Here is a 23793-nt window from a genome sequence, read left to right as displayed (position 1 = left end):
TTTATCTTATTAAATTATGGTTATTATTAGCAATCGTCTACGTACATTACTGAAATATATTCTTTAAAAACATTATACTGCAACCAATGATTATTAGTCTTCTTGTCTGTAAAATTTGTGTTTAAATTTCCCATCACCCAAACAAACAGTCCAAAACCCAAAGGTATTCGGTCTCCTAACAGATATGAAAGAGAAAAGCTAAATCCTTAATATTTTTAAACCAGAAATATATATATATATTATATATAAAGGAGCTATATGTAAGTTTTAGCTATTGCTACCTATCCAATGTTAGCACTAACAGCCGTTAACAGTGACTACAGTCTAAAAGAAATGTTTCAAGTTCAATATCAAACATTTCTTTTCCACTACTGAAGTCAGCATGCTAACCAGCTAGCCCTAGCCCGCCTCATCACTTTCCGTTAGGGACTCACAGTAGCATCCAGACTGCCCTGGAGATGTAGCACTGCTCAGTGGGCTCTGCCAAGGAATTTGGTTTCTTGGCAGAGAAAACTTACAAATAGCCTCTTTAAAAACGACTATAACAATTATTCAATGTGAAGCTGAGCAATGAAAGCTAGGGGCACGAATTCCACTAACCGGCACATCTTACTTTTCAGTAACCTACATCACAACATGGTTTTGTATGCATAAACAAGAGGGGATCATGTCCAAATACCAGGCCTACAAGTCTATTATTAATATAATGCACAAGGTCAAACCTCCAGTAAAACTACCAGTGCATAATTTATGTCTGTTAACAAATGCTGGCACACAAGTCGTCTTCATGATTGTAAACTGACACTTATAATAAAAAAGGTTGTCGATCCCACATCTAAACAAGCCGACAATGAGTTTTTGTTTTTCTTTGTGTTACTTTGTTGATTAGGTGTACGAGCATGGGAGAGATCTTAAGGTGTTTGTTCCAGCAGCGTATTTTAATCCATATTCAATACTCAGTCAGTGATCAGTCAAGACGACAGGGGATGGCGGCTGCTACTCAGCTACAAGCCCTCAAGAGGCCAGCCCAGCTCCTTCAGGAAACTACGCCTCCCATGACGAACCATGCCGTACTTTTCCAGTTGAAGATGTGAGTGACCTGAACGCCAACCAATCAGGCCCTGGGTTGTCTGAGGAAGAGGAGGAGAGGGGCCAACCTGGAGGGATGCAACAAGGCCTTTGTGAAAGTTTACGAGATAGGATAGACAGATAAATAGATCGATCGAACGATGGATAGATAGATATCATACATGGATGTATTTTTCTGTAGGGGTTGCAGGTTGTGGGTCCAGGTGATGGGGAGGCTCCACACTGACCGCTCCATTCAGCTTCACACTCTCCCTCCTGAACTGAAATACAAACAACAGAGGTTTGCTTGTGTGATGCCTACAGATGTGCGGTAATCTTATAAGATAACAACTTCTCTGTTGTTTATAATAATCTGGTGTCTTTCCCATCATGCCTTTCTGTCATGCACTTGCTGTGGTACTTTTTCAACAGCAGAGGTCAGTGTGTGACTGTGATTTAACAGTTTTTCTCTTAATCATGGGTAACGTGGTAGAGAGTAACTAAGTACTATACTTAAATACAATTCTGGCCTAATTTGTACTTTACTTGAATGTTTTCACTTTATGCTTCTATTCCACTACAAATCAGATGGAAATATTTTACTTTTTATTCAACTACATTGATTTGTCAGCTAAAGTTACTTTGTGTATGAAGACGTTTATGAGTATGATGCATTGTTACACAGTAAATTAAATCACTCAACTGTTACCAAATGAGTAGAATTAGATTAATTAGATTACAACATTAAAGTGTAGCTCACATATTATGGCATCAATAATAATAATAATAATCCTGTAGTATAATACTGTAACACAGACAGAGCCCATTCGAGCTACAGAGTGAGTTTTTTTATACTTTCAGAACATTTTTCCGATAATATTTATGTACTTTTTCTTTTGAATGCATAACTTTTAAAGTATTTTACAGTTGTGTGTATGTGCGTATACCTCCTTGTAGACCTCAGTGAGGAAGCCCCACTTGTTGGGCCAGACTTCAGCCGAATCCTTCTCAACTTTTACATGTGCTTTCCTACACACACACACACACACACACACACACACGTTTCAGTGTTTTATCATAGGTCTCGGCTTCATAGAGCACTGAAAGAGAAATGAAGCAGGTGTTGCTATTACTTGCAGCACTGTTTGTTTTTCTAGACTGATTCCACACAGACTCTAAACCTCATTTAAAGCCACAGACTGCTGAGGGTCCGGGTTCAGCGGGACTCAGGGGAGCTATACTTGCTGGATGCTAACAGAATAATAAATGGTTTATCTTTGCTAAAACATAGCAGTCTTCAAATTTCTGGAGGATAAGGACAGAAAAACCACAGTATCAACAAGAGCTGAAAAACATGTATGAACCAGGCTGCTACACCTGTGGCTGCACAGTGCTGTAACCATGACAACAAACATTTGTAGTTTGTCATTAGAGTGAGAGCATTTCAGATCATTTTCATATTATAACACAGCATTTTTTGTCTTGTAAAGACATTATTCTGTTTTTAGAAGTACTTTTCTTGTTGTAGAATTTTAATCTCATTAAAGTGAATGTATCTCATTAAAACAATGGACATAACAAATCACATTAAAACATAAAAAACTTTTCTTGTTATAACATGATATGTTAGGATGCAACATTTTATTTATTATATAACACATTGCATACCTAAGGGAAAATACAATGTGTTTTACAAGAAGATTAAAAAGAAAAGATAAGGAACAAGAGAGGAGGAAGAAAAAAAATAATAATGGCAATGGTGATAACATTACCAACATTAACAACATTAACAGTCATCCACAACAAGCACACAGAAAAACTCGTGTATTATTCAGTCACAAAGGATGTACTGTTCATCTTATGTTTTAAAACAAAAAAGATCTGAACTTATTCTGAATTTTGTCAAGTAATTTTAACATTTAGTTGACGTGATAATAATCAATACTTCATTATTGTCAAGTAATTAAGGTGTAAAGACATCTTAATGTTCAGCACTGTTCATACAGACTGACTGAAATAAACTCAAACACATCACTCTAAAAAGAAAGTTAGAAAGTTTACCAGATTTCATCCTGATGCACAAAGTTGATGGGTTCAGATGTTCGCTTTGAATCCGCCATCTGTCCTGACCGCTGTGTGTGTGTGTGTGTGTGTGTGTGTGTGTGTGTGTGTCAGTGTGTGTGGCTCCTCTCTCCCTGCCCGGCTAATGTTTCACCTGTGTGTAAGTCACACTGACAGACCTGTTTACTGTCGTCATGGGGACGGGGTTCCCTGACACACGCATATGTCTTCTCTGTCTGTCCCAAGTGTAACCATGGTGACAGGGAGATGGAACCACTGGAGGGTCACTGGGAGCTCAGACAAACTTTGTGTTTTTTTCAGTCATGCTAGTGGCAGTGCTAATTAACAAATGTTAGCATGCTTACATGCTAATATAAGGTGATGACCATGGTACACATTATAAAGAGGTCAACTGACACCAGAAAACCCAAAGCCGTTATAATGTCTCTGGAAAACCTCATGTACACGAGCTACGACCAAAGTAGCAACTACTCTTCCTAGCCAGCAGAGATTACAGCTAAAAAGCTGAAAAAATTACATCTTAATTAGCTCACTTAGCTCAAGCACTGCTGTAGCTCAGAACAGTCTCACAGTTGCTAACATGACTGTAGACTTTGAGTTTCATTTTTGTGTGAAATGCGCTACCTAAATGATGTCTGGTTTGAAAATATAATTCACTGATTTAAGAGGGTCACTGGTCTTCCTCCTGTACTGCATCAGTCCTAAAGACAGAAATACTGCTCTGAATACCAGAGCACAAACTCTGGATTGCATCATGTTACAGAGACACAAGGTGGTGCTCTAATCAAAGGCACCTTGTTAATAAGCTCATTTCCACCAGCTGTCTGTACGACTGCTCTGATTTGTCTCCTAAACCTGTTTCCATGTCTTCCTGAATAAATTTCATGGCTTCATTGCAGATTGCAGGAAAAATAAATCCTTGTCTGTTTGTACTGTGGAAAAGGTGACACAACAGACTAAACTGAAGTGTTAACATCTTCCTTTAAAGTCATTAAAATTGTAGTATTTTATGTAATATTCTATGTATTTTAATATGTTCTTCTGTAATTTATGTAGCTTTATCAGTGTCAGTCGGCACATTGTTGAAATTAACCCCATATTTTAACATATATATAGATTTTTTTTATACCAGGAATGCAGAGATAATGTAAAGTGTTCTTAAACATGTCTATGCCTGGAAAAAGACTATCTAGATTTCATAACTCTCCAGGTTTTCCTGACCTGTCTACATTTCCAAATTGTCGCAAATGACCACAAATTGCAGCCTGTATGACGTTGTTACTCCTTTGATGAGGAACCCCCTCCCCACAGATGTTATCAGGTATGTGGCTTTACATCAGTGCACTTGGTACTTTAACCTCGTCTATTGCAGCTGCTGTTTGTTATAGGGTTTGAATCATGCGTCACACAGATCAGATCAAGGTTGATTGACACACTTTTGCTAAATGCTGAGATACAGCAAAGGCTCTGTTACACTAATGCAACTCTACTGGATTTCTTAGAATTATTATGTGATAACAAAATGAAGACCTTTAAGTTTGGACAAAAACAAGCAATCTGAAGAGGTCACCTGGCTCAGGGAATTAATCAAGTAATCAAGTAAATAATTAGCAGATTAATTTGTAATTAAAACAATTGTTAGTTGGGTTAGACATAGACCCACTGGTCAGATGTTGATAGTATTAATTATGACAGGACAGAACTTCATTTTCTACTGCAGTTCATATACTCAGCCTTCAGTACTGGTGTGTTTCACTGCTTCAAGGGATTTTATGAACTTACAGCCGCTGGTGTTTTCAGTTAACTGCCTGTCTGTACTTCATATACCGATGCTGTGTTATCTGGGAATTCTCCCTTTACAGATACAACTGTTCAAACTCTTTCTTCCTCCGACCATAAACCTGTGATATAAGATTATCTTTAGATAAAGCATAGATTAGGTTCTGTATATACTCAGTTTATGACTTAAAGTACCTGGGTGAAAGGAATTCTTTCAACTCCCGTAGAAATTACATTCATATACAACTGAACTGTTTAATCAATTATATTGTGGTGGCAATTAACTCACTGCCTGGATCATGTTCATGTATACAATCAGTAATGTATTTTTGGAGGTGGGCAGGGAGGATGGCAGACATAAAAAGTGCATCCAGAGTCCCTTCTGTGGTAAGATTTAGGCAACAAAAGTGCTTTGGTTATCTATAGTTTGATATTTTGATGGAAAACAAATATGTTGTCTGTGAACATACTGATACAGATCAGTGCATTTGCAACTTGCCAAATACATAAATTAGCAACATTATATGACATTATAGAAGATGTAATATGGCCGCAATTATGTTTACTTCAAAACTATAATGTGCAAAATGTTCACTGGAGTCACTATGTGGGATATGAATGTCTGCACCAAATTCAGTGGCAATCCTTCTAATACTTGTTGAGATAATTGTCTGGACTAAAAGTGGTGGACCAACCAGTTGAGCAGGAGACACTGCCATACAACCACACTGCTAATATGCTAAAATACCCATTAGTGACTTTTTGACAGTAGCACAGTTGATTATATGGCTAGCATACTTGCTTATGAGTATATGTTGTAACTGAAGTTATCATGACCATTGGTTGCACTTCTTGTTTTTAAATAAGCATGCTAGTTAGTTAGTTAGTTAGCTAACTTGGGCAGAAAATATATTGAGAGGAAAGAGATGACACAATATGTACGGAGCAGTAAGAAATGTATCTGCCTGTATACTGTACACCTCACATTAGCCCATACAAAACATGCAGTCAAAACAAAAACAGTGTCCTGATAGCTGTCATCTCTGACTTAAAAGTTACTGCTGTTAAAAAAGCTCAGGTTTCCCCAGAGAAAGACTAAAATATATTGCCTTTGCTCATAGAAAAATGCATTCAATTCACTGGCATTTTCTCCAGGCTCAGTCCCTTATTGTGGCTGAATATGTAGCATCAATTTTAATTATCAGCAGTTTTTGTAAAATACACGATAAGTGGAGTTAATGAATGTCTAAATATGTTCATGTGTCAAATTACTTCACCAGAGCCACAACAGGAAAGACTGGAGATATCATATCTCTTTGTGCCAATTTAACACAAAACCCTGGCTGATGTTTGACACTGTAATGCACTGGAAGCTTCCAATATATAAGCTCATGTTAAACATATACAGTGCAGACATAAGCAATATCAGAGGGTGTCATAATCACTTTGGGACATTTTGTTCTGCGATGTCTGCTCTCACAATAAGGTCACACTGCTGATGACATTCATTTGTTTTTCACAATGGGAAGATAAAATGTAATTTACCACAACTCTTCACAAAATTTAAACAATGATTTTCTCATCATCATTTTCAGAAATATGGGAGCTAATGATTTTGAATTTGAAAGACTGTCACAGAATACAGAATATGAAATGTGAAGCTGTAACTTTGCAGTGCTGATTGGGGAAAATCAGGTGGAAAATCAAGTGGAAAATTACATGCCACCACTTTATTTAAAGTATTCTTGCTGAACTGGTCAGACGCTAACACATGCACACACAAACACACACACACACACACACACACACACAAATACATGGTTCACAAAATAATATTATCAGTTGTTGCTGAGCAAGTTTTATTGATGAAAGTTGTTCAGTCAGCGCTGCCCTATCAGTGTTTTTGTCCCAGAAAGCTCGTAAATGGTCTCAGCTACTCTGAGATACATACATTCCTACCTCACCACCAGTGGACAGTCAGTGTGGACCACCATTTCTGGTCAGTACGAAAAAACTATTTAAAATGTTCCCTCATAACATACATGCAAAACCTCTTTTGTAATTTTCTTTTAAAAATTGTCAAGAGGGAACTTGCAGCTATATTGTTTCTAACACTTAACTATCTGGCTTTGACAAATATTCTGAAAATAATCATTTAGTGTTTTACAAGAGTCAGCAGCAGCAGGATTAGATTTGATATTCCAGGTATCAGAAGGGGGCTGGATTTGAACCAGACACTGCACAACTGGACACGCAACCAGAGCTCATGCAGTCATGAGGCCTGCACAGGTTCTGCACAGTGTGAACACACCACCTCTGGCTATGCTGTAAATGACGTGTGTCCAATGACCTCTTCACAAGGAAAGCATCCCGCAGGTTTGTCAATGGAAAGCTTTCAACTGAGGCAGCAACAGCATAGAAGATTCTGTTTGCATTAGCAGTAACTTAACACAACTCTTACACAGCTGAGCATGACAACAACAAAGTGAGGCTCATATCTCAGAGGTAGAAACAGGACCAAGGATGCAAAAAGAAGAGAGCTAAATACAAGCAAAGTGATCTTATGGTTCAAGAAGATCACCCTAAAATGAAAAATGAAAGGGGTTTTGTATGCCAGTGAAAGGAGTCTCTCATAATGACGAACCAACAGACAATATCACCTGAATCTGCAGCTCCTCCCTGAGCTTCATGATGACTTTCAGCTCATTGTGTATTTGTCCCGCCTACAACTTCACTGTTCTGGTGCTCTCTCACTGCTCTCACAGCATCGTTTTCAGCCACAGCTGGCAGCTGTTTTTACCGAAAAATCTCTGAAAAACAAATGTGCACCACCTGCTCAGCACCAAACACAGTTAGTGACAAGCTGCTGAACAGACTGTAGCACAGGATGTAGCCACTAAAGAGCCAGATATTTCACACCAACACAGAGAGTGAAAAGAGAGTGAATATTGGACTTTTATTCACCAGGTCACCAGAAACAAAACTTCAAATTACAAGCAAAGTTGATGATATGTCAGTGTGTGTTCCTCCCCAAGTGGCCAAAAGATCAGTTACTGCAGGTACAAACTTTTTATGTAATGTGTTTATGGTAAAACAACACTAACTGAGTTTTCTTTGCCTCTTTGGGCCTGCAAACAAACTGCAAACAAACCACTGACATATCATCACCTTATAAAGTTAGTGAGGTAAATGTGGTAGCAAATGGTGGCTTATTGGCTTATTCACACATCCACAGACATCTGTTACCATTAAGCACTACTGTTATTGGACAAATGCTGCCATCTTTAATGTCACTATAGCTACAACAGCTAGTCCCTCCACTAGATCAATTGCTGCTTTCACCAGTCATTACTATTACCACCGTTGTTGTTACCACTTCATCCAAAAACCTGGTCTGTCTTCAACACTTCAGCAAGTTTTTAATTCTGTGTGTCATTAAAGTTTGGCAGCCAGGTTAAAGATCTGTTGTCTGTTTTTATGGCAGCTGACAGGGTATTGCACAATTGAGAATATTGTTCATAAAGCACCTTAAGAGAGGTTGTTATGTAATTTAAAGTCCCATTATCATGCAGTTTTCTTTCCTGTCTGCTCCTCTTCTCATGCAGTATTAAGTCAGACCTCTGTGAAGTGACTGGCTGCTGCATTAATGCTGATGACGAGTCCAGACAAAGCACATTCACACTCTGCCTGCTCAACAGTTCAAACCATGACCAGAGAAAAAAAAATATTTCAAGAAATTAACACCAATACTGTCTTCAGAAATAATAAGAAAGAATGAAGTTTTTTTGTCATGCAGACAACCGTGCTCAGCTAACATGGGCTCACAAAAGACCTCAAATTAAAAGCTAGATTCTTGTCAAAATTATTGAATCACTAACAAAATATGCACTGCATAATTATGATATTAGGTAAATCACAATAAATACTAATTTAGTGATCCACCCTGGCTTCTTTCTCAAGCTTGAGACAATATTAACAAACTTGAACATATGAACATTAAACAGCTGTTCAAACTTGTCACTGTCTGTGCATCAAACTGCTTCTCTTTTTCTGCCATTTCATGGAAATCTACGTTCTGAAATATCATCACAATATGTACAAAACAAAAGAAAACAGGACACTCTAACCAGTTCTCCCAAATCACACAGCTCACACTGTTATGAACTCTAGTTTAGGACCCCAATGCAGAGAACACACACACAGGTAGGTACCAACAGATGGCTCTTTAATCAGGCACTGATGAAAAACACAGGAACAATAGGCAGGCAGCGTGGCAGGCGACTGGCTGACTAAAGAAAGTACTGAAGACACGAGGAACAGAAAACGCTGCCACTGGAGAACACAGGTAGCCACAGAGAACAGGAGAATCCAAAAACACAGGTAGCGCTGAGAGCTTGCACACTGGATACAGCAAGGAATACTCTGGCAAAGGGCTGGGGTGAAGGCCGGGCTTAAGAAGGCGAAGGGAGAACGAGCGGAGTGGAAACAGGTGTGTGTAATCAGCCAGCAGGAGGAGACAGCCACACCCCTAGCAACACACCAGCTCTGCAACCAAACAGAAAAAAGGGAAGGGGGAACAGAGAGAAAAAGCACAACACAAAGACAAACTAACCCAAACCATAACAGTACCCCCCCCTCAACGGACGCCTCCTGGCGGCCTACCAGGCTTGTCGGGATGCCTGGTGTAAAAGTCATTAATGAGTTCAGGGTCCAGGATAAGTGAGCGAGTGATCCAGGAACGTTCCTCTGGCCCGTACCCCTCCCAGTCCACCAGGTATTGAAAGCCCCGACCCCGCTTCCGCACATCCAACAGCTGCCGGACAGTGAACGCAGGGTGGTCATCGATGATCCGGGGGGGTGGAGGGGGTTCGGCCGGAGGGCACAGAGGACTGGTGGAGACAGGCTTGAGCAGGGAGACATGAAAAGACGGGTGGATATTGAGGGAGGGGGGCAACTGGAGTCTCACCACACTGGGGTTGATGATGCGGTCGATAGTGTATGGGCCGATGTATCTGGGGGAGAGTTTGCGGGAGTCAGACCTGAGAGGAAGATCACGGGTGGAAAGCCAGACCTTCTGGCCGGGTTGATACAGGGGAGCAGGAGTGCGGTGACGATCAGCCAACCTCTGGTTCCGAGCCGCAGTACGGGCTAGAGCTGCTTGGGCTTCACGCCAGACTTGGCGGGCACGCTGGAGGTGCGCCTGCACCGAGGGAACTGCCACTTCGGTCTCCTGAGCAGGGAAGAGAGGAGGCTGAAAGCCATTAGCAGCCATAAAAGGAGACATACCTGTGGCTGAGCTGACCAGGGAGTTGTGAGCATATTCGATCCAGGGAAGGTGGGAAGACCAGGAGACTGGGTGATTAGAGGCAACACAGCGAAGGGCTGCCTCCAGATCCTGGTTGGCCCGCTCAGTCTGGCCATTAGTCTGGGGATGGTAACCAGAGGATAGACTGGCTGTAGCCCCCACAGCTCGGCAAAAAGCCTGCCAAACTCTGGAGGAAAACTGAGGTCCTCTGTCGGAGACGATGTCCTGGGGGATTCCATGAAGCCTGAACACATGCTGAATGAGTAGATTAGCAGTCTCTAGGGCAGAGGGAAGTTTAGAGAGCGGGATAAAATGGACAGACTTGGAGAATCGGTCAATAACAGTGAGAATGGTGTTGTTACCATCAGATGGTGGCAGTCCAGTGACGAAGTCCACGGCAATGTGAGACCAGGGACGATGGGGTATGGGAAGAGGGCGTAGGAGACCAGCAGGAGCACGATGAGAAGACTTGTTCCGGGCACAGACTGAGCAGGCAGAGACGAACTCCTTAGTGTCAGCGGACATGGAGGGCCACCAGAAACGCTGACGAAGCAGAGCCAGGGTCCGGTGAAACCCAGGATGGCATGCCACCTTGGAGGAGTGCCCCCACTGGAGCACAGGGGAACGGACAGGCTCTGGGACAAACAGGCGGTTGGGAGGACCACCCTCCGGGGTAGGATGATCAGACAGGGCCTCCTGGACCAGCTGCTCAATCTCCCACCTGGCAGCTCCCACCACACAGGAGGAAGGCAGAATGGTGTCCACCGCAGGACCTTCAACGGGGGAAGAGAACTGGCGAGAGAGGGCATCAGGCTTGGCGTTCCTGGAGCCTGGCCGGTAGGTGAGGGTGAAGTTAAATCGGCCCAGGAACAAAGCCCACCGAGCCTGACGGGAGTTGAGTCTGCGGGCAGAACGGAGGTAAGACAGGTTCTTATGGTCAGTCCAAACAATAAAAGGGTGTGTAGAACCCTCCAGCCAGTGCCTCCACTCCTGGAGGGCCAGCACCACTGCCAGCAGCTCCCGATTCCCCACATCATAGTTCCTCTCCGCAGGTGTGAGACGGCGGGAGAAGAACGCACAGGGGTGGAGTTTCTGGTCAGAGGTGGACCGTTGAGACAGGACCGCTCCCACACCAGAGTCCGAGGCATCAACCTCTACAACAAACTGGACAGAGGGATCAGGGTGACACAACACGGGAGCAGAGGAAAATAAACTCTTTAACTTAGTAAAAGCGGCCTCAGCCGCAGGGGACCAAACAAAAGGTGATTTGACAGAGGTTAACTTAGTAAGAGGTGCAGCCACTCTACTGTAATCGCGAATGAATCTGCGGTAGAAATTAGCGAACCCAAGATACCGCTGTAGTTGCTTCCTGTCGGTGGGAGTGGGCCATTCAACCACTGCCTTAATCTTGGCAGGGTCAGACCTGACCTGCCCTTTTTCCACCACAAAGCCCAGGAAACTGACTGAGGGGACATGAAACTCACACTTCTCGGCTTTAACAAAAAGACGGTTCTCCAAAAGTCTTTGCAAAACTAGCCGGACGTGTTGTACATGTTCATCAGGGGTGCGGGAGAAAATCAAAATGTCATCCAGGTAGACAAAAACAAACCGGTTGAGCATATCACGGAGGACATCGTTGATGAGACATTGGAAGACAGCAGGTGCGTTGGTTAACCCAAAAGGCATGACAAGGTACTCAAAATGACCGAGAGGAGTGTTGAATCCGGTCTTCCATTCATCCCCCTCCTTGATCCGCACCAAGTGGTAAGCATTACGTAGATCCAACTTGGTGAAGATGGTGGCCTGGTGGAGGGAAGCGAAGGCAGAATCGATCAGGGGAAGAGGGTACTTATTCTTAACAGTGATCTCATTAAGTCCCCTGTAGTCTACACAGGGCCGAAGAGTCTTGTCCTTCTTTTCTACAAAAAAAAATCCTGCTCCCAAGGGCGAAGAGGAAGGACGGATGAGACCTGCTGCCAGAGAGTCAGAGATGTAGGTCTCCATAGCCTCCCTTTCAGGCTTGGAGAGGTTATAGAGCTTGCTGGATGGATAGGGGGCTCCAGGGAGCAGATCAATACTGCAGTCATAAGGTCTATGAGGAGGCAGAGATTGAGCCCGGTCCCTGCTGAACACCTCCTGGAGGTCATGATACTGCTGGGGAACTGAGGAAAGATCTATGGGTTTAGGGGTTCCAGGAGCAGAGATGGTGGTGGGAATGGCCGAGTGGAGACAGTGGGAGTGACAAAATAAACTCCAATTAGTAATGGATAGAGTGGACCAGTCTATGTGTGGGTTGTGGAGCTTGAGCCAGGGAAGGCCTAATACCAGAGAAGAAGATGGTGAGGGGATTATGAAAAAGGAAATATCTTCTCGATGATTGCCAGAGAGGAGCAGGGACACAGGAATAGTTCGGAGAGTGACATGGGCCAGAAGGCGACCATCGAGGGCAAAAACGTCCTTGGGTTCAGGAAGGGGTTCTGAGGGGATGTCAAAACGGGAAACAATACCAGAGTCTATGAAATTGTCGTCCGAACCAGAGTCCACTAGGACAGGGAGAGGAATGCCCTCTTTAGACCAGGAAACAGTCCCTTTCAGAGAAAAACGTTTGGAGGATGGGGGAACAGCAGAAGTTCGGCTCACCAACGTTCCCCTAGAGGTTGATGAGCCAAATCTTTTGGTCGTAAGGGACAGAGAGCGAGGACATGACCCTCACCACCACAGTAGAGGCACAGTCTCTGGAGGAAGCGGCGTTGACGTTCAGTGGGGGTGAGTCTCATCCTCCCCAACTGCATAGGCTCCTCTCTGCAGGGGGAGGAAGAGGCAGCTGGGGGAGATGTACAGGCAGAAGGTGGCTCCGGAGGAGGGCAAGGTACCATGGGACCAGAGGGTCGAGGGGACTTTGATCGAAGGGAAGGGGCCCTAATTCTGACTGCCCTTTCCCTGCGTCTCTCGCTAAGGCGATTGTCCAAACGGATAGCCAAGGAGATTAGCTCCTCCAGAGAAGAGGTCTCATCCCGAGAAGCAAGTTCATCTTTGAGTTCCTCACTGAGCCCTCGCAGAAATAACCCTTGTAAAGCCCCTTCATCCCACCCACACTCGGCAGCGAGAATGCGGAAATCTACTGAATAAGCAGCTACCGTGAGGGATCCCTGACGTAGGGAGAGTAGCCGGTTACCAGCTACCTTGCCCCGGAGTGGGTGGTCGAAAACTCTACGGAACTCACAGCAAAAAGAATGGTATGTTTGCCAAGCAGGTGAGTTAGCATTAGCTGTGGCTACTGCCCATGCTGACGCCTTCCCTGAAAGTAAGCTACTAACAAAAGCGATCTTGGACCTGTCGGTTGAGTAGGATAAGGGCTGCTGGTCAAAAACTAATGAACACTGGTGGAGAAACTGACTACAAGACCCTACTTCTCCTGAATACCTGACCGGAGTGGGGATAAAGGGCTCACGAGGAAGGCTGGGCAGGGTAGGAGAAGTAGTCGGGGCTGGAGGATGGACTGGTGGAGCCGAAGAGGGAACAGGAGCCGCCAGAGAGGTAAGCTGCGTGGAGACCTGGTCCAGGCGGGCGTCGAGTTGGGTCATGCTGGAGGCCAGGCAGAGCAGCTTGTCCGTGATATCCTTCAGAGCATCCTCATGTTGGCCCACCCGTGCTCCTTGAGAGGTGAGAGCGAGTTTTACCCTCTCAATCTCTGCGGGGTCCATGCTTGGCCAGAGTATTCTGTTATGAACTCTAGTTTAGGACCCCAATGCAGAGAACACACACACAGGTAGGTACCAACAGATGGCTCTTTAATCAGGCACTGATGAAAAACACAGGAACAATAGGCAGGCAGCGTGGCAGGCGACTGGCTGACTAAAGAAAGTACTGAAGACACGAGGAACAGAAAACGCTGCCACTGGAGAACACAGGTAGCCACAGAGAACAGGAGAATCCAAAAACACAGGTAGCGCTGAGAGCTTGCACACTGGATACAGCAAGGAATACTCTGGCAAAGGGCTGGGGTGAAGGCCGGGCTTAAGAAGGCGAAGGGAGAACGAGCGGAGTGGAAACAGGTGTGTGTAATCAGCCAGCAGGAGGAGACAGCCACACCCCTAGCAACACACCAGCTCTGCAACCAAACAGAAAAAAGGGAAGGGGGAACAGAGAGAAAAAGCACAACACAAAGACAAACTAACCCAAACCATAACACACACAATCTGTTCTCTTTCTCAGAATTTCATAATCTGCCAACTTCAATAGACAGAGGGAAAGAAGAGAACTAGATATGCAAGATTCAACATAATTTAGGGCCATAACTTTGTTTCTTAATTTTAGTTGTGAAGAGGATTTTAAAATTAAATAAAAGCTACTTTTAATGAAGTTTCCATTACAACACAAATAATTCCTGCAGACATCAGCATATTAGTAGAAAGACTGAGTAAAGCACTTGAGCTCACAGAGAATTTGTCATTTAAATCACGTAAATCAACAGTCTGATCATCAAAACTCGTACTACTAAAACTGCCATCATTACTGCTCTGAACAGTACAACTACTACTGCTACTACAAGTAATCATACTTCTAATTTTACTTCAACTTAAAGTTAATTTCAAGTCAGCACTTCTTCCTTTAAAGGCTAAATGTGTCTGTCTTTGTTCACAGATTCCTTTCAACTGACACACACACACACACAGGCATTTCCCCAGTTGACCCTTGACCACACAAGGACGAGCCTCCATCTCTCAGCCAATAAAAAGGAGGTCAGCCAAGCCACTGCCCATGTCACAGTTCAGTCTGACGATGTCGAACCCTGAACTTACATCACTTAATAATGTGGGTCAAAGTTCAAGAGCAGCTGCTGCAAGAGGAGAGGAGGTTGCCACACCAAGTGGATAGAGGAAGAAAGAATATTGCAGAATTGTTATTTCTAGCATCATTCAGGGCTCTGATTATCTGAGCTGCAAGACAATTAGCAACTGAGAAAAGACTATTTCAGAAAGTGTAAAGATAGACAAATGTGCTTTTCATTTAATCCTCAGAACATAAAATTTAAGTTCTGACTTTTTCCAGGTTGCATGAAAAGAAAAAAAAACAGCAGCAAAAGCAGGATTTTCTTATTGCATCATAAATCAAAATGAACTGATTTCAGACTGGTTCAACTGGCAAAACAAATTGTACATGTACGTAGACAGTATCATCCTAGCTTTTGTCTTGTATGATTGAGTGTGTCACAGAGAAATATAATGACGGTAGAGGTGCGGACAAAGCTGTCTACCTCTCTTTGGGATCTCAGCCAACTGTCAGCTATCAGTTATCTGCTGGGGGGCAGAGGGAACCAGCTACGTAAAGACAACGTTACGTCCCGCTGCTGATAAATGATTCACTTGCGGTGTAACACACTGTGTTTTTCAGATCTCCATGGAACAACAGGTTCATGTAAATAACCCAGTGGACGAGCCTCCTCCCACACCTTCACACACTCCTCCTCCTCCCCCTCCCCCTCCTCCTCCCCTCCTCCCTCCTCTTGTGGGACATCCCAGGGTATAAAAAGAACAAACCCTCTCCAGCAGATACAAGAGAAACAACTCCTCAACTCCTCTGAAAACAGAGACTCCTCGTCTGATGAGGCCAAGCTAAAACCTCGTTGCTCCAAACAAACTACTCAAGGTAACCCGATGCTTCTTCTTTTCAGTGGGACTTGTGTGTAATTTGAGGAAGAATATTTGTTTTGTGGGGTAGGAGTCTGCACAGGGATGCTGTTGCATCATCCAGAGTCTGTCTGACCTGGAGGTTGCAAAATTTCCTCAAAATCTGATGTCATGTTTTTTATACTAAATAGTATAAATGAGATGGGATCTAGCACCTCAAAAATGATGGAAAATGATGTTGACTAAATGACATATTTAAAATTTATTGTCTTTTTTTATCACCCTCTTCCCCCATTCCCCATACCCCTCATCTCCTTTGTTTTCTTTGTCACCCTCTTGCTAACTTTACTCCTCACCCCATTATTCTATTCTCCTCTCCACTCTCTTCCTTTCTTCTCTCATTTTTATGTCTCCCTCTTTCCACTCCTAGACTTTCTCTCTCCTCTTTTCGTTCTCCATCTATTCTCTCCAAATTCATCCGCCATGCCTCCTCAGCTCCAGTCCCAGAACCAGAGCGGGCCCAAGATCCTGCAGGGCGACCTCAGTGCCCTCAGCCCGGCTGTCAGGGAGTTTGTGGAGGCCAACATAACCCTGTGCCTGCCTGACTCCCTACACATCTGCGACGGCTCAGATGAGGAGAACCGCGCTATCCTGACCCAGCTGGAGGAGCAGGGGATGATCAAGAAGCTCAGCAAATATGAAAACTGGTAGGTTGGCTGGGGTTCAGCTTCATTTTGTAGGTGGTTAGAACTGTAGTATTTTATCAGGGGACATTTTTTGGTGGAGGCAAGGGCCACAAAGGAAACAGCACGACCTGAGTGACATGAAAAAAATGCTTACCCATGACAGCCTCTGGTCAGTACCAGGTCTCATATGGATTTTTCACTATCAGCAGTCATAGCTGGGGCTGTTTTTGTAAGCAAGACAGCAGTAGCTCAAAGTAACTGGCAGATTGCACAGTCATGTTTTGGTTAAAGACAATGTGCATCAGTTCATCAGACGTCTGTGCGTCCGCTGTTTCAATCAACAACATACCAGGAAAAGGTCTACATTCTCACAAACCAGTAAGTCCAGGTTGTTCTGGCAGACCGCACCTGCTTTCCAGCAGCAATCACACAAACATTTTCTCAAAAAGCATTGCTTCAGGTGTAAAAATAACATGTCATAAACATTATATATATCATCTTTTTTGTGGTGTGAAATGACTACTTTGGCATAAACTTGTTGCCATAGAACACATTAAACTTCTTTCTCTGCTTTGAAAAAAAGAAGAAATTCTAAAATGTAAAAAAAATTTTTTTAATTAATAACTAATGTCTTCTTGCTCTCTCCGCTTTCCCCTGTCTACCTCGACCCTTCCATCCATCTCCTTCCTCCTTCCTCCCTCATCTTCCTCTTTCATTCCCTACCTCCATTCCCTCTTTCCTCCTCCTGCAGCTGGTTGGCCAGAACTGACCCAAGAGACGTGGCTCGTGTGGAGAGCAAGACTGTGATTGTGACCAGGGAGCAGAGGGACACAGTGCCCTCGCCGCTGGGAGGCGGAGTCAGCCAGCTGGGCCGCTGGATGTCCCCGGAAGAGTTCGACAAAGCCATGACTCAGCGGTTCCCCGGCTGCATGAAAGGTACCACAGAGAAAGATGTTTGATTCAGTTTAACCTTAAATTCTCATTAGACAGGATGAGCAAACTACTTACTCATACTGATGATTGCCAAAGTAATTTTCAAGCAAAAGACCAGTAATGGTGCCAAAGTAAGTGAAAATTCAGAGGTAAAAAATGAAGCCTGATCACTTACAACATGTATCATAATGTTGAGAAAGGCATGTAACAAAAAAATTCAGACAAATTGGTCATGGGTTCTTCCTGAAACCTAAAACACTAGAAGAACTAGACGGTGGCTTCACATGATGGAAGACCAGCACAGTCAGTCAGAAATGAACAGAAGGTGAAAGCAAAGTGCAACATATTCATGGGAACTTCTGCAACAGTGTTGGGAAGAACTCTCTGAGCAACATTTGATTTCCATCCCGGGTGTGTTCGGCTTCTAGATGAATCAAATAATCAGATTACATTTAGTTCAACAAAAAGATTCAATTGAAAATCTCAAGTTGTTAATTTGTTTTATGCTTTAATTTCAGAAAAACTGAGACACTGAAAACTTTCAACCCGTCATGTGGCATTAGACTATAATATAAATCTTTTTGGGCAGATATATAGCATCATTTAGCACTGTTGCTTTTACTGCTGACGTACAGTATGTGCACAGCATGGATTTCACATCAAAAGAGCACCAGCTATTAGATTAGAGCCAGCTAATACACATTTCAAATTCTGTCAATTTTGCATGGAAAACATTAGTCACAGTTCAATTTGATACATGGAAACCATAGGAATTCAGTGGTAGAAAGAGTAAGTTCTTACATAACTGATATTTTACTTATGTAACACAGACGTAAATGTGACAGTTTGAAGTTTATCTGAAGTAAAAGCAAAACCAGACAGCTCCTTAATTATATACTGTACTTTCCTGAGAGAAGAAAAGTCATTTAATATAATTTTTACTACTTAAAAAAGCAAACAGCTGAGTCCACAGTTTAAGTAACATTTAAACACAAGAACTTCAGTGAAATCATACTTAATGTGTCTGACTCTCTGTCCTCAGGTCGTACCATGTATGTGATTCCCTTCAGCATGGGTCCAGTGGGTTCACCCCTGTCTAAGATTGGAGTGGAGCTGACCGACTCTCCCTACGTGGTGGCCAGTATGAGGGTGATGACCCGGATGGGGAAGGCTGTGCTGTCTGCTCTGGGAAACGACGAGTTTGTCCGCTGTTTGCACTCTGTCGGCTGTCCTCTGCCACTCAAAAGTATGTTTATATTCACTCAGCAGTAGAAGTACCACTGAAAAGTACTTGTACTATTACTGCTGTTACTGCTGATGCCTTGCTTAATCCTTTAGTACTGTTAATGCTACCACTGCTGACACTACTTTTAGTATTAGATGACTAGCAGTAACTGCTACACATACTACTGCAACTACTGATTATGTTGCTGTCATTATTACTTCAAACACATTAACTGCTAGTAGTACTGCTAAAACAGTAAAACAGTAATTTTTTCCTCTGCCCTCCAAATGCAAATGTCCATTACTTCAAATTAAGCATTTCACTGATTCCTCCTTCAGAGCCCCTGGTGAATAACTGGCCCTGTAACCCCGAGCAGACGTTAATTGCCCACATCCCAAACCGCAGGCAGATTGTCTCATTTGGCAGTGGCTACGGAGGAAACTCCCTGCTGGGAAAGAAGTGTTTTGCCCTGCGCATTGCCTCACGTATCGCCAAGGAGGAGGGCTGGCTGGCCGAGCACATGCTGGTAAGGAAAGAGAGAGAAACAACATGTATATAAGTTAATAATTTGTGTATGAGCACCTCCCACAACAACCTATCCTGATCTTACCAAACCAAATATTTCTTATGTTCAGATCCTGGGCGTCACCAACCCTGCGGGGGAGAAGAAGTACATGGCAGCAGCCTTCCCCAGCGCCTGTGGGAAAACAAACCTGGCCATGCTCTGTCCCACGCTGCCAGGCTGGAAGGTCGAGTGTGTGGGAGACGACATCGCTTGGATGAAGTTTGATGACCAAGGTGAGACTTACTATCAACTTCATCAACTTACCATCAAGGATATTAAAACTACAAAAATATTAGCAATATACAAACTGATAGGACACTTCTGACTCTCTCCACCATGTTCCCTTGCTTTAGGCAACCTGCGTGCCATCAACCCAGAGAACGGCTTTTTCGGAGTTGCACCCGGCACCTCAGCCAAAACCAACCCCAACGCCATGGCAACCATTGTCAAAAATACCATCTTCACCAATGTTGCAGAGACCAGCGACGGCGGTGTGTATTGGGAGGGAATGGATCAGTCACTGCCTGAGGATATCACCATCACATCCTGGAAGAACAAGCCCTGGAGTTCAGAAGATGGTAAGAGGGTTTTGTTTAATTACTTAAGAGCCAAAAAAGGAAAAGGGGGGCAAATTGTGCAGCTAAGAAAAGGAAACTGTACAGAAACATCACAAACTGAAATCTCACCTTCTTGTCTATCTCTTTCCCCAGGCGAACCATGTGCCCATCCCAACTCTCGTTTTTGCACACCAGCCGGTCAGTGCCCTATCATCGACCCACTGTGGGAATCCCCAGAGGGAGTCCCCATCGAGGCCATCATTTTTGGAGGGCGCAGACCAGAAGGTGAGAAGGAACCAGGTGGAAAACCTGGAAACTAGAACAAATTGCAGTGAAGTCAAATAAAAGAGAGACAAGGAGAAAGAAAGGAATGAATTATCTAACTTAACTAACTTTGCTTCCTCTCAGGTGTCCCTCTGGTGTATGAGGCTTTCAGTTGGCAGCATGGAGTGTTTGTTGGCGCAGCCATGAGATCAGAGGCCACCGCTGCAGCTGAGCACAGAGGTCAGTATCTTTCAGTTGACCACATACTTTTTATATTAGCCTTACCACCACTGAAAGGATTTTTCTCAGCCTGAGGATCAAGGCTTTCACTTCATAATTCATAAAGTAGCATGTGATCTTTGAACTTAAGTCAGAAAAACATGAAGTTCTGCTTGCTTGGACATGGATTAGAATTGTCTTAGGGTTTTAGTCAAGCAGTCACAGCTTAATCCACATCTGAGAAACCAGATTACAAACCTACCAACACTGGATTTGTGACATTTTCAACGGGTAATATTTGAGAATTGTAGAAGCTAACTAAAAACAATCTCATCCATCCTCTCCCTCCTCTTTTCTCCAGGCAAGGTAATCATGCATGACCCATTCGCCATGCGCCCCTTCTTTGGCTACAACTTCGGACAGTATCTCTCTCATTGGCTGAGCATGGCTGACCGCCCCGGCGCCAAGCTGCCCAAGATCTTCCACGTCAACTGGTTCCGCAAGAGCCCCACCGCTGGCTTCCTCTGGCCCGGTTTTGGCGACAATATCCGCGTCCTGGACTGGATGTTCAGGCGGGTGAACGGCGAGGCCGGAGCCATGCCCTCCGCCATCGGCTACCTGCCTTGCCGCGACTCTTTGAACCTGCAGGGTCTGCAGGGCTACGTGGACCTGGATGAGCTGTTCTCCCTGGATCAGGAGTTCTGGCAAAGGGAGGTGGAGGATGTGAGGAAGTACTTCACCACGCAGGTGAACGATGACCTGCCCAACGAGGTGGCCCGGCAGCTTGAGCTCCTGCAGCAGAGAGTGAAGCAGATGTAAGAAGGAAAGAACAGAGGGAGAGAAGCAGGTGTTAGCATTTCCAGCCATGTTGGTAATCCTAGAACAGCTTGTCTGTAATTCTAGAACAGAATTATAGTTGTTCTAGAACAACACATCAGAAATTCTAGAACAGAAATTTAGTAATTCTGAAACAGCATGCTGTTAATTCTAGAACAGATTGTGAGTAATTCTAGAATATCTTTAGTCGCTGTTTTACTGCGGGACTCTTTTTATAAGGGACTCTAATTTTTAAGGATTTTTTCTTAGAGGGGGAGCCTCACAAATTAATTCAAAGAGGAGCATATTTTTCTTTGATTAATTTTTTTTACTGCTATAGACCCTACTTTTTAAATTTCTACTTCGTTTAAATGTTAGCTAGAATCCCTCCCCTTTCAGAGATTATTGCTCTGAAAATGCTTCTGTTAAAATTCTGCTGGGAATGTTGAAGTGAATCATATGTGCTCATCAGAAAAATGCCAGCCAGATGGCACCAAGACTGCTTATCTGAATAGGATTTTTTTCCTTTCCATTCATTCACATGTTGTTCAAATGTATTGTCTTAATGTACAACTTAAGTTTGGTATTTAATAATAACTTATTATGAATGCACATCAAACTGTCCTTGCCATATGGATTTGTATGGCACAGGAAGAGTAAATGAACCCATGTTTGATCTCTCAAACATGGGGAAAATATATGTTTTCTGTTCCTGTCATATTTTGTGCCTTAATTTATTTTTATACTGTGTTTCTATCTCTTGTTCCTGTTTTGTTGTAATCTTGAGCTCCCACAGAGGGGAGACAACAATAAAAGATATTTCAACTAATCAGTGATTCAGTTTCATTTTTCAAGGGGTCCTTGTTGTGGTTATTTTATTAAAGAAGCATGACGCTAGGGCACTAGACTTTAATTTTCCAGCAGTGCAAATGATACCAAACATCCTGTTCAGCTATCAGCTGCTTAAGTAAAAATAATTGCAGACAAACAGTGATCAAATCTGCTCAGGATAAGAGATAAGGCTGACTGAAGGACAATCAGTTCTCTGTGTGGAGAAAAGCGAGGGAGAACGTCACAGTGTTTGGATGGACAACAAATGTTTGCGTCTCTTAAAATGACCATGCAGGCAGTTACATAAGCAATAAAAACATTTCTCTGATGGGCGTATGAAGCAGCACCAGACTCAATTTTTGCCTTGCTATTAGTGTAGAATAGACAGAACAGAGTCATCTTTTCAAACCAAAAGTAAATAATAATTTTAAAAGTCATTTTGTTTTCTGATGTGTAGGTAAGTTTGCATCTAATAAGAAACTTTAAGTGGAATGAATGGAGAACCTTCTTTGAGCATGTTATCCAGCTCTCCTAACATCCTGTGCTCTGAAAAGTTCAGAAAATAAACAAATAAAAGTAGCTTACAAATTTGTGTCATGTGACTGGCGTGTGACCACCACACATTCTCAAATTACTTCATTTAACATTCAGTCCTCCTCTGGTTCAGAGTAAGGACTTGAGCTGTACAAAATGCTGTAAACAGTAGGCTACTAAAACTCTTATTGTCCATCGTGTTCAATATAAGTTCACACACACAGAAACACCACACATTATATTAGTATTAGTAATATATTATATTAGTCTACATTTACCACAAACCCTCTGTGGTTGAACCCCTAAGACCATCATTGGCTGGACTGCGGCTGTGTGAGGCCACATGTTTTCGTCCTGTGGTTCACTGCAGCTGTTGTGTAAGACATGAAGATAATGACGGATACTGAAGTTAATCATCACTAACTTGTTTTTGACACTATCTGTGATCCGAGTCCTGTGTGTTCATATACTATGTGCCATGTTAATGTTGTAATGTTGTTTTTCTCTGAAGACTTCTAAGAACACAACAGACAAACCACAAACTGCACATTAGAACTCACTTTGACCTGTAAAGATTCATAATCAGCACAACAGATTGTGCAGGAATCTGAAATTGAGTTGTACTTTCACAAAACACATTAGAATAGTCTGCCAGCAGAATAATAATATCTCCATTTCTACCTGTTTCTAGAAACAAGAATCTATATTTTACAACAAGAAAGAATTTAATAGGGCAATGGAAACATATTCAAATTTTCTCTCTGCACTGACAGACTATTTTTCTAAACTTATTTTAAGAAGACAAAACTGCAAGGGTTAGGGTTAATATGCATGGCCACGCTCTGTGTACTCTAAACTCACTGTTGCACTCTACTAATACAATACATGCTGTAATTTGTTTGTGCTGAGGTAAACTGTCTTCTATACAAGTCCCAGCAGTGATAAGTAAATTATGGGAAGTGGAGTCCTCGGGATTCAATCGCAGACACAGTGATATGCAGTTGTGTTGACCTTGTACAATATGTGTTAATCTCTCAATATGTGACTTCAACAGTACTAGGAAAGACCATCATGTATTACTACTCTTGCCAGTAACAGGGTTGTTTGTCTAATTGTACTGTTCTGAATTCTTCTTCATGGAGACAATGATTTACTGCTCGTGTTCTGCCAGCCACGCAGCATCTGAATGTTCATGTTTTTTAGCTGCCCTCTTATCTGAGGAAATAATTACCTCACAAGCATGCAGGGCCATAATTTTACTGCCTGTTTTCCTGCACATTTCTTAGCTAATGTTTTAAA

General features: G+C 43.0%; 2 protein-coding genes across 2 annotated transcripts; one reads left to right on the top strand and one right to left on the bottom strand.

Annotated features, from left to right (window-relative positions):
* Window positions 1–53: 53 nt before the first annotated feature.
* On the bottom strand, window positions 54–3318 carry LOC108884390 (uncharacterized protein C20orf85). The gene is made up of 4 exons (XM_018678246.2): window positions 3130–3318; window positions 2016–2097; window positions 1251–1349; window positions 54–1157 (listed from the first exon to the last, which is right to left on the bottom strand). Exons 1-4 carry the CDS (start codon window positions 3186–3188, stop codon window positions 1005–1007), a joined length of 393 nt encoding a protein of 130 aa, XP_018533762.1. The 5' UTR covers window positions 3189–3318; the 3' UTR covers window positions 54–1004.
* Window positions 3319–15736: 12418 nt separating this feature from the next.
* pck1 (phosphoenolpyruvate carboxykinase 1 (soluble)) lies at window positions 15737–21829 on the top strand. Its single transcript, XM_018678244.2, has 10 exons — window positions 15737–15883; window positions 16295–16571; window positions 17302–17486; window positions 18526–18729; window positions 19047–19234; window positions 19344–19506; window positions 19627–19851; window positions 19984–20115; window positions 20239–20334; window positions 20675–21829. The coding sequence occupies exons 2-10, from the start codon at window positions 16348–16350 to the stop codon at window positions 21130–21132; spliced, it is 1875 nt and encodes a 624-aa protein (XP_018533760.1). The 5' UTR covers window positions 15737–15883; window positions 16295–16347; the 3' UTR covers window positions 21133–21829.
* Window positions 21830–23793: the final 1964 nt, after the last annotated feature.

This window comes from Lates calcarifer, linkage group LG12, assembly GCF_001640805.2.
Source record: "Lates calcarifer isolate ASB-BC8 linkage group LG12, TLL_Latcal_v3, whole genome shotgun sequence".
In the NCBI taxonomy this organism is placed as follows: Eukaryota; Metazoa; Chordata; class Actinopteri; family Centropomidae; genus Lates; species Lates calcarifer.
The sequence above is the reverse complement of the archived record's forward strand: the minus strand, read 5'-3'. Positions and strand labels throughout refer to the sequence as shown.